This window comes from Rattus norvegicus, chromosome 4, assembly GCF_036323735.1.
Source record: "Rattus norvegicus strain BN/NHsdMcwi chromosome 4, GRCr8, whole genome shotgun sequence".
Taxonomy (NCBI): Eukaryota; Metazoa; Chordata; class Mammalia; order Rodentia; family Muridae; genus Rattus; species Rattus norvegicus.
In genome coordinates this window covers 117,410,197-117,420,491 of record NC_086022.1, presented here as the reverse complement: position 1 = coordinate 117,420,491, position 10,295 = coordinate 117,410,197, and the positions used below count along the sequence as shown (strand labels likewise).

General features: G+C 50.5%; 1 protein-coding gene across 2 annotated transcripts; it reads right to left on the bottom strand.

The window, feature by feature from the left end:
- Positions 1–9,448, bottom strand: Bola3 (bolA family member 3). Of its 2 annotated transcripts, none has more exons than NM_001106601.1 (4): positions 9,375–9,448; positions 7,487–7,610; positions 5,563–5,651; positions 1–806 (listed from the first exon to the last, which is right to left on the bottom strand). In NM_001106601.1, the coding sequence occupies exons 1-4, from the start codon at positions 9,426–9,428 to the stop codon at positions 741–743; spliced, it is 333 nt and encodes a 110-aa protein (NP_001100071.1). In that variant the 5' UTR covers positions 9,429–9,448; the 3' UTR covers positions 1–740. The 2 variants fall into 2 exon arrangements, with proteins under 2 accessions (NP_001100071.1, XP_038963263.1); XM_039107335.2 differs by lacking the exon at positions 9,375–9,448 and adding an exon at positions 8,909–9,285 and having other exon boundaries at positions 547–806.
- Positions 9,449–10,295: the final 847 nt, after the last annotated feature.

Here is a 10,295-nt window from a genome sequence, read left to right as displayed (position 1 = left end):
CACTAGAACATCCACCCAGAACACCAGACTTGGGAACTCTGGTATCCAGACGGATGTCGCAGCTCCTCCGTGTCACTCCCAGGGCCCAGGGTGAAATGCGTGCGTGGTTCTGCTGGCAGACTCACCCCCCACCCAGTGCAGAGTACGGGGGTGGGGGTGGGCCTTCAAACCCGGGTCTCAGCATGCCAGATTCCTCTGCTCCTCGCCTGGGATGAGAAACTAGGGCGTGGGGAGGGCGGGGTTCCCTTGTCATTTTTAGAGACGTATGGGAGGAAAAAGTCCCTAAAACTTCATGGGACCAAAAACCCGGGGTCAGGCATGGTGACACATGCCTTTCATCCAAGCAGATCTCTAAGTTCAGGCTAGCCTGGTCTAAACAGTTCCAGGCCAGCCAGGGCTACGCAATGAGATCCTGTCTCAAAAAGCAAAGAAAAACAAAATTCTGACCTGCACTCTGTGTCCTGTGGTAGGATGAACTATGCAGAGACTCAGTGTGAACAAAGGACGCTGCTTCTGACAGGAGGGCCTGAGTGTGACACACACCTGTTCTGAGCAGTAGGTACCTGTGATCTTTAATTAACTCTAAATAGATAACGTATCTCTATAATTATAATATAGAAATGATAATGAACAAAAAATAGATACTCGGGGAGTGAGGCAGGGATTTTTCTAGAATATTGCTGTGAGCAAAGTACGCTCAAGGTTTTCAGCATGAGCAGTCGCGCAGCCAGGGAGCTTGGTCAGCACTTGGGGACTGAGGTAAATATCCGGAGGCCGTGCATGCCCTTGATCTCTTCTTTCAGTGCCTGAAGAGGAAGAGATAGCATGGTCAGTTCTTGTGTCTTTACATTCGCTGTAGAGTATTCTACGGGGCTCTGTCTGGAGGACACTTGAACATGTTTTGTTTAAGCAACTTTTCCTTCAAAATACTTTTTGCCTATGTCTGTGTAGTGTGTGTGTTTGCATATATGCGGGTGCGTGCGTGCATGTGTGTATGTGCATGTGTGTTTGGAGGCCTGAGTTTGACAGCTCTCCACTTTATATATCAAAGTAGATTGTCTAACCCTGGAGCTTACCGTTCAGGCCAGTCAACTCACCCCAGGGATGGCCTGCTTCTGCCTTCCAGGCACTCAGATTACAGATTACCATACCCAACCCAAAATGACTTAAACGCTGGGTGCATCACACACACACACACACACACACACACACACACACACACACACACACGTAAAGCCAGCATCCAGACTAAAGTTCTAACACCTGCACACACACTTTTGCCCTCTAAGCTTCTTCCCAGCCCCTTTTACAGTTTGTTTGAGGCAGTGTCTCACTACATAGCCCTCGCTGGCCTTGAACTCTCTATGTAGAGCATGGTCCTCCCATTCACTGAGATCTGCCCTCCTCCACCTCCCAAGTGTCGGGATTAGAGGTGCACACCCAGGTCACTTTACAACTTATTTTCATTCCACAATACCCATTTGTTGTGCCACACACCGACAGCCCAGCCACCTGGGTTAAGGCAGGGAAGTAGCTTGAGCTCAGGAGTTCAAACAGCCCAGCAACACAGGAGGACCCCGAAGCAAAACTTAACACTGAGGCTGAGGCTGAAGAGATGGCCCAGCCGTTGAGCATCTGTTGCTATTGCCGAAGACCCTAGCTCCGTGACTCCAATCCTGGGGGAATCTCCCTCTTCTGGCCTCTGAGTACACCAGGCACACAAACATACATGCAGGCCAAACACTCATACACATAAAGTAAAAATGAATCTTAAAGTGTACAGACGTGATTGGGAAGGCCACCTGATGCTGACCTCCTGCCTATGCAGCTGACCTCTTGCCTATGACTTCTGGCCACAGTGCACACATGTACACACACCCCCAACATCTGGGTTGTAGAGTTAAAACAACACTGAATACCTCTGGTCCAAAGTCAGCAAGTGAGTAATCAGGTCAGGGGATGGACCCAGACATTCTGTGGTCTTGGCCACAGTGGGTCTCAGTTGCATTCCTAACTGACCCTGCTGTTGTGTTGGGAGCCCACGAGCCATCTGAGGCCAACTCTATATTCACATGGAAGCCTCAACTCTGCAGACAAAAATGAGCCTGGATAAAACAGCCTATCACAACGGGGTGCCTTCCCTAGGCTTGCTGCAGGTCCATGATGCCCCCTAGTGGCTATTTTTGTCTCTGCATCTGGGCTACCATGGGCAGCTCCCACTGCTAATCGTATCTTCAGGCAACAGGCAGGTCCTGGATCCTGGAAGCTTTGAGGCTTTGCAGTTCACTGTGCACATCCCCTCCTACCAACCCCTCCCTCTGGTCTCTGTGAAGCCCCCTAAGGCCCCTCACCCCACGTCAATGTCACACGTTACCTGCTCCAGCCACAGAGCAATCATGGCATCACTATGGCTGAGGACACGTTGGCTCTGGTTGGAGGATGGGCTTGGCTAAAGTACCCTAAGTGCAGGAGGATCAGTCACTCATGGGGCCTTGAATAAAGCCCTGTGTTCCATCCCCAGTGCTTAACAAATAAAAATAAAAAAGTTCAAGGCTATCTTCAGTTACATACTGAGTTCAAGGCCAGCCTGGGCTATGAAACATTGACAAAAAGAAGAAGAAAAAAAGGACTATGGACAAGGAGATGCAGCTTGAAAGCCAATCATATTGATGCAGGCCTTTGATGCCAGCACTTGGGAGGCAGAGGCAGGCGGATCTCTGTGAGTTCAAGGCCACTAGTCTATTACACAGTGCAGGACAGCCAGGGCTGTACAGTAGACCCTGTCTTTAAAAAAGATGCAGCTTGGATAGACATGTCTGAGCATGGCTATGAGCACAGTGTATTGGGGTCACACTCAGTATTGGGGTCACAGAGAAAAAGGCAATGACGAAGAAATAATAGACCAAAAAAAGCAACAGGAGCGCTTGCTAAGCAAGCCTGACAAATCTTGATCCCCAGAACCTAGGTAAAGAGGCCAGATGTGGCCCACATCTGTAATCCTGGCATCCCTACGGCAATATAAGAAGGGAAGACAGGAGCATTGCCTAGAAGCTAGCCTGGAGTGCACAGTACAGTTATGGAGGCCTTACTGTGTGTCGGGCTTTTCTCAAGCTGTGGGTGCTCACCACTCCCGAGAGCCTTTGGGGCGTGCACTGTTCCAGTTATTGTGCTACAGATTAGGAAACTAAGTCACAGGGAGGTTGAGTAACTTTCTCAGGTTCACAACCTAGAAGGTAGCGACTCTAGCTACAGGCCAAGGCTCCCATGGTAGCGCCCAGAGTCCAGTCATACCAGGCAGCCTGTGTGCTAGAGAACTCAAGTCCCACAGGCTGTGGAAAAAGCCACCAGCCAGGTCTCCCCAGTCCAGTCTACCTGCGCTCTAAGTCTGAAGACCACGCCCAACTGACCACTGCCCCATCCCAGCCTGCCTGAGGGCTGGAGGTGCCGCAGCCCAGGCACAGGGCTGTGAGGGTGCCAAAGAGCTGACAAGTGTCAGGAGTGCATGTATCTAGGACGCAAGTCAGAATCAGCAGCAGCTGGAAGAGGGAGTTGGAGGGTTAGGTGACGTGACACAGTGGGTAAAGGTGCCTGGCAAGCCCGGTGACCTGAGTTCAATCCCCAGGGCCCACCCACATGGTGGAAGGCGAATTATACTTTAGCCACATATGTGCTGTGGCATGTGTGCCCCAGCCCTACTGGAAGGGCTCTGGAGGCCAGCCAGGAGGACAGCAAACAGCTTTTGAGTTGGGTGCAGAAGGGAACCTAGGCCAGGGGCTCAATCAGGGTCCAGGTTCAGATGAAGAGAAAGAGAGTGGCAGGAAACAGCCAGCGGGAGGGTGACTGCAGGAGAGAGAACCCTTCGACGACAGTAAATGATGTGTGACATCAAGGTCAGATCTGGGCTTTTCAAAAACTAAACCAGCTGATTGCACACAAGGCCTCCGTGGGTGAAACCAAACACAGCTATCCAAAGGAGTGACTTCAGTGACAAAGGCCCTGCGTCATAGTCAGGGGTTCCCATTGAGGAACACACACATACAGAAATCTACAAAAATCACATGTCATTTCACACTGTCCGAGCTTGCAAACACTGAATTCAGTGTGTGACAGCAGAAAACAGAGTGGGCCAGGCACAGCGGAACACGTCTATAACCCTGCAGAGGCAGTGGCTAGAGATCATGAGTCCAAACAATTCAGCACCAAATGGACATCCTGTTAAAAATCCCTAGCACGGGTTGAGGCCGTACCTCAGTAGAGCACTGGTCTTGTATGCACGAAGCCGTGGGCTCTGTCCTCAGAGCCTTATACACTGGGCACAATGGCGCATAGTTAGAAACCCAGCATTTCATGGGTGGAGGCAGAAGGATCAGAAGTTCAAAGTCATCCTCAGCTATATAAGTTTGAGAATTAGTCTTAAAAATATGCAAACTAGGCTGGGGATACAGCTCAGAAAGTAGAGCTCTCGTGGAGTATGCACCAGCCCTAGGTTTGATCCTCAGCACTTCATAAGCCAGTCGAGGTGTCACACTGCTCACCCAGTACTTGGGAGGCAGAGACAGGAGAATCAGAAGCGAGAACTCATCCTCACCTACATGGTGAGTTTGGGGCTGGCCTGGGCTTCATGAGACCCTCTCTTTAAGATCATAACAACAACAACAACAACAAACAAAAACAAAAGCAAAGAAACAGTAACGCTGTTAGTATTATAAAAAGCAACAGTAAACATTGTTAGTATTACAAAAAGAAACAGTAACACTTAGTATTATAAAAAGCAACAGTAACGCTTAGTATTCTAAAAAGAGCTGAAAGAGAACTACTAGGTGGCTTACTTTCAATTTGGAATGAATTCACATTTGCTCAAATTTCACTCTGGTGAATCTCTGAGTCTGTGTTTCTAAGGTCTCTTATTCTGTCTGTAGACATAATGATTTGTACATGGTGCTTACCCTCCTGTGCTCTCACAGCTCGTTTCAATCAGAAAACATAAGCATTGTAATGTTTATACCAAGAATCCCCTGTCTCGGTTTTGTTCTTACCATTTGTTTTCTGCCTTGTCAATAAATGCTGACCACTCAATGGCTGGGCAGAATAGAGAATAGGGTGGGACAAGCACCAACCAGAGGAAGAGAGAGCCAGAGAGAGGGAGATTGAGATCAGTGAGGAGGATGGAGGATTTGGAGCCATGAGGAAGAGGTCAGAGAGAGATCATGGAAACACACCTGAAGCCCAAAGAGCCAGATCAATAATACACAAGCATCATGGAAAGGGGCTGGAGGTAGCCAGATTAGCATAAAAAGATAGATCATTTAACTGCTCAGTTATTGAGGAACAGTTTTAAATAAATATTGTTTCTCTGTGATTATTGGAGATTAGCATAAAGAAATACAATATAGTGTAATGTAATTCACACTACATTTATATAAGAGTTACCTCATGTGCACCTGTCCTCCTGACCACATACTAACAGCTGCCTTGCTCTCTCCTGTATGAACAGTGACAGTCTCCCTGCCCACTGCTGCGCCCTCACATGCTGAAGGCCAGGGGCCATCAGGAACCACCGACCTGATTGACCATCTGGTGCTGCTGGACCATCCTCTTCGCTTTAAATTCTTCTGACTCGATTTTAATTTCATACATCGCCCCGCAGCCTCCTAAAAGAGAGTCAAAGGCATCTCAGTGATGACAGATGAGTACCAGACAATCCAAAAAGGGAACACTCTGACAGCATTCTGCAAACAGGTGTAGATAAAGATCACAGTTTCTGCTCTGACCATTTCCTCCTGGCAGGCAGCCTTGATTGTTCCTTTTGCAAGACCTGTCTACTACCCACCCCCAAGTGTGGGCAGGAAAGATGGGGCACAAAGCTTGGAGAGCACGGATAGGTAGAGCATTCTCTCCTAGTAAGTAGTGGGAAGGCTGGTTCAGGAGCACAAACGTATCCTAAGGTTTCATCTAAGCGTCTTGTGTTGCCCCACAGAGACTATCAACCTGACGGATCCAGCATCGCTTAGGAGACAAGCCTCTGGGCATGCCCATGAGGGAGTTCCTAGATTTGGGTAACTCACCTTAAGCTGCAGTCCTGGACTAAAGGGAAAGATCGTGACCTGAGTGCCAGCATCCAAGCCTCTGCTTCCTGAGTGTGGATGCCGTGTAACCAGTCATCCGAGCTCTTGCGGCCATACTTTTCTACCGTGATGCATGCCCTCAGAGCCCCCACTTGACATAGAGTTTCACCTCATCAGAGCTCACATTCTCCAGAGTCAAGGATGACCCTGAACTACACTTTCTGAATTCGGGGATTACAGGCCGGCAACAGCATCTCCCATCAATTTTACAAGTTTCTGTGGTTAGCATTCCTTCTAGGCTCTGCCCCACAGTTACCTGGCAACAGCCAAGAAGGCCTGGCTTACTATAAATGGAGCTGTTTGCCCCCTCCTCACTCTTTTATTCTCTCTCTTCTCTCCCATACCCCTATCTCCCTCTTCCCCCATCCCCTCCCCCACTCTCCACGTGTTCCTGCCCCTCTCTCTGCCTCTACTCCCTTCCCAACTCCTCTTTCCACGCCCTGAATAAACTCTATTCCATACTATACCATTATATGGCTGGTACCTCAGGGGAAGGGATGCCTCAGCATGGCCTGCAGAGACTCTCCTCCCACCTCACCATACCACGCTCTACAAAACATATCCTAGCTCTTCTTTTTTATAAAACACAACATCTGGGAATCGAACCCAGGCCTTTGTACATGCTGGCCCAGTACTCTACCAACTGAGCTACATCCCCAGCCCAGTACAGAGCTGCAATATCCTCCAAACCCATGCAAATGTGCTTCCAGGGAACTCAACGGCCCCTCCTAGTAGTGGCAATATAGTTCTTATCTAGCTGCTTGCACCTGTGTTCCTCTCTGGGTGTGTCTGGATAAGGCACCCATGTCCTCTCTGCTTCTACTGCACAGCATAGACCTGACAAAAATTCAGAGGTGCAGAGGTGACTTGAGGAAAGCCCGGCCAGACTGGGCTTGGAGAGTCTGCCCTGGGTCCCGATTCTGCTTCTGGTTCTCCTGCCTCCTTTGGCTGCTTTGGGCTTGCCTCTTGGATAAAGTAGGGTAGCTGACAAAACCTACCTTGGGCCCATTCTAGCGTTACTGTTGTAGGCTGTCAGAAGAACTGGGGTGGGCAGATTACAAGATCTATCTTGAAAATGAGAACTTTGACCTGAGCTCTTGGTGTCCCTACAGGGGCAGGCTTGCTGAGGGACCTCATGTGAGCAAGGCTAGACCCCGTAACCCAGAGTTCTCTCAGCTGAGGCTTGTCTTTGTGGTTCTCTGAGGTTTCTAAGTCCTCATCTCCATCAGGCCCAAAGCAACACACACAGAGAAATTGTGTCAAGTCCCCTCCTCCTAGTCTCGTGACTTCAGCCTCTCCCCAGACGAAAACTCTAGAAAACCTCAGCAAAGTCCCACAGAAAGAATGGGTGAAAGCCTTACCTGAGATGTCTGTGACTTGGATAGCCGTGGCTCGAGGAAACTTTTCTTTGAGAACCTGGGTCACTTTGAGCTCCCCCTCCGTCTGGGAGGCGAACATCCGATGTGCACAGTGCCACAGAGGGAGCTATGAGAACAAAGAGGTGGTCTGTGCACCTGTGAGAAGGCACAGCAGGGACAGGCAGGATTGGGGGTGCTAGTGAGCACTGGTGAAGGGGCCGTCCATCACTCCTCAGACTCACCTGAAGGCCCAGAGCAGGCCACTACTCTAGACTTTCAGGGACGTACCCTGGGTCTCTGTGGTACGTTTGTGTGTGTGAAGCTGCCTGTGTGTACACATTCCTTGGGGTCAGAGAACAAGCGCAGCTGTCCTTCTCAGAGATATCACCCTGGCTTTTTTGAGACAGGGGCTCTCACTGGTTCATCAAGTTGGCAAGGTGGCAGGCTGGCAGGCAAGCCCCAGATATCCGCCTGTCTTGCCCTCCCAGCACTGGGATTTCAAGTACGTCCCCTCACACCTGGCTTCTGTTCTTTTTATTTTTAGTTTTGTGTGTGTGTGTGTGTGTGTGTGTGTGTGTGTGTGTGTGTGTGTGTGTGTATAAAAGAGTGCACACATGGATGCAAGGTCTTCAGAGGTTGGATGAGGGAGGTGATCAGATCCCGGGGGCGGGGGTTACGGGCAGTTTGTGAGTTGATTGACATAGATGCTGGAAACCAAATTGAGATCCTCCACCAAGACACCCTTGTCCACCATCTCACATGGGTCCTGGGGGGTGACTCAGATCATCCCCGTAAGCACTTTACCAACCGTGTCATTTCCCCAGCTCTCTCATTAGCCAATCTTTTTTTCCTTTTTTTTTTTTTTTCTTTTTTTCGGAGCTGGGGACCGAACCCAGGGCCTTGTGCTTGCTAGGCAAGCGCTTTACCACTGAGCTAAATCCCCAACCCCTCATTAGCCAATCTTAAAGGACAAAATGGAGTCTGTCCCTCTACAGCAGCATCCCAGAGCTGACCCTAAGGCAGGTCCTCTGAAGCAGTGAGTGAGCAGATATAGGTAGGCCAAGATGCCTAAGAGGTGGCTGAAATGCAGACCAGAGGAGAGGTCTGGAGTTAGGTGGTCTGTGTGCTACACGGAGGAACGGAACCATGAGGCTGTGAGGCTGAGCACAGCTGGAAGGTTTGAGGGTAGAACTGAGCCTGAGACAGAAGCATTGGCGGAAGAACAGGATGGCAAGGTAAAATCACTCAGGGTTGCAGATTCCTCAAAGGAGGATGTCATTTTAGCACACCTATCCTGGTACCACACATGACCTGCCCTGGATGTCCTGCAACAAAACTCCTCAGCTGGAGAGGCACATTCAAGACCAGCAGGCAAGTACGGAAAGATGGATGAGGTAGAGCTAAAGAGGAGAAAGAGTGGCTTACGATTTTATTCCAGGAGTTAGGAGGAATGTCACAAGTTCTAGGCCAGCCAGGCCTATAATTCAAGAACCTGTCTCAAAAAACAGCAGGGATTGGAAGAATTAGGAGAGCTCGCCCAGTGCTGGGCTCCTACTCCAGTCTGCAGGCTATGGAGAGTGAAGGTCAGAGGCCTGGTCAGCATGAAACTGCAGGGTACAGGCTCTGCCCAGCACCAAACCCTTGACTCGGGGTGATAACACCAATGTTTTCCTATACGTAAGGCGGCCTCTCCCAGGGCCTCTATACTGTTACTGTTTATGGAACTGTCTCCCGATCCTGAGTCCGGTACCCCCCAGCACGCCCGGTACGATGCAGAGGGCAGGAGAGAATGAATGAGAACAAGGAAGGGCCTCGGCCCTGCCCCGCGTCCCCAGCCTGACAACAGCCGCCCGAGCTCCCCCGCAGCTCCGCCCGAGCCCCGCCGGCTCACCCCGCGGCTCCCGCGGAGCAAAGGCATAGCGGCCACGGGGCCCCATGCCGCCATGCCCGGCGACGCAGCCCGAGGTCACGGTGCAGCCGGAAAGACGCAGGCACTGTGTCCAGATTCGCCGCCCTGGACGAGCCCGCCCCCTGCCGCCCGGAGGCCGCGTCCGCTCCACGGTTGCCACCCGGAACCGGCCGTACCTGCAAGCACGGGAGCCCTCCGTCCTGCCACGGCCAGTTTTCACTTCAGGGTCCCCTATCTGCCCCCAGGTCACACTCCTCAGTAGCCAGAACCCTGGCGTGCACAGGATAGGCCCCCCTCACCCCGGCATCCTAGTCACTGCTCTTGGAAGTTGGCTTCTTTCCTGAAGAAGTTTCTGTGAAAGTCTCGAGCAACCCGGGTCTTCTACGGTTTGTGTTCTAGAAAGAGTGGAGACTTGATGAGGGGGCTGAAACTGGAGGGCAGACTGCTACAATGGCCAAGTGGGATAGGGTGTGGCGGGGTGTTAGATGAAAATTTGTTTTGGATTTCCCTGAGTTTCAGGGACAGAGGTCAGAACAGGCATAGAATAGCACCTGTAATCTCAGGACTGTTTTGTGTTCAAAACCAGCCAGGGCTAAGGTGAGGACAGCTTGGGCTGAGACCCCTCTCAAGACTAAAACTATTTTTTTTTCTTTTTTCTTTTTTTCGGAGCTGGGGACCGAACCCAGGGCCTTGCGCTTGCTAGGCAAGTGCTCTACCACTGAGCTAAATCCCCAACCCCCGACTAAAACTATTTTTAATCATACTTTTAATCCCACCACTGGAGAGACAAAGGCAGGTAGATCTGAGTTCAAGCCCAGCCAATCGACTTAGTTTAAGGTCAGCCAGGGCCACACAGTGAGACTCTGTCTCAAAACAATAAAAAAAAAAAAAAAAAGAAAAGAA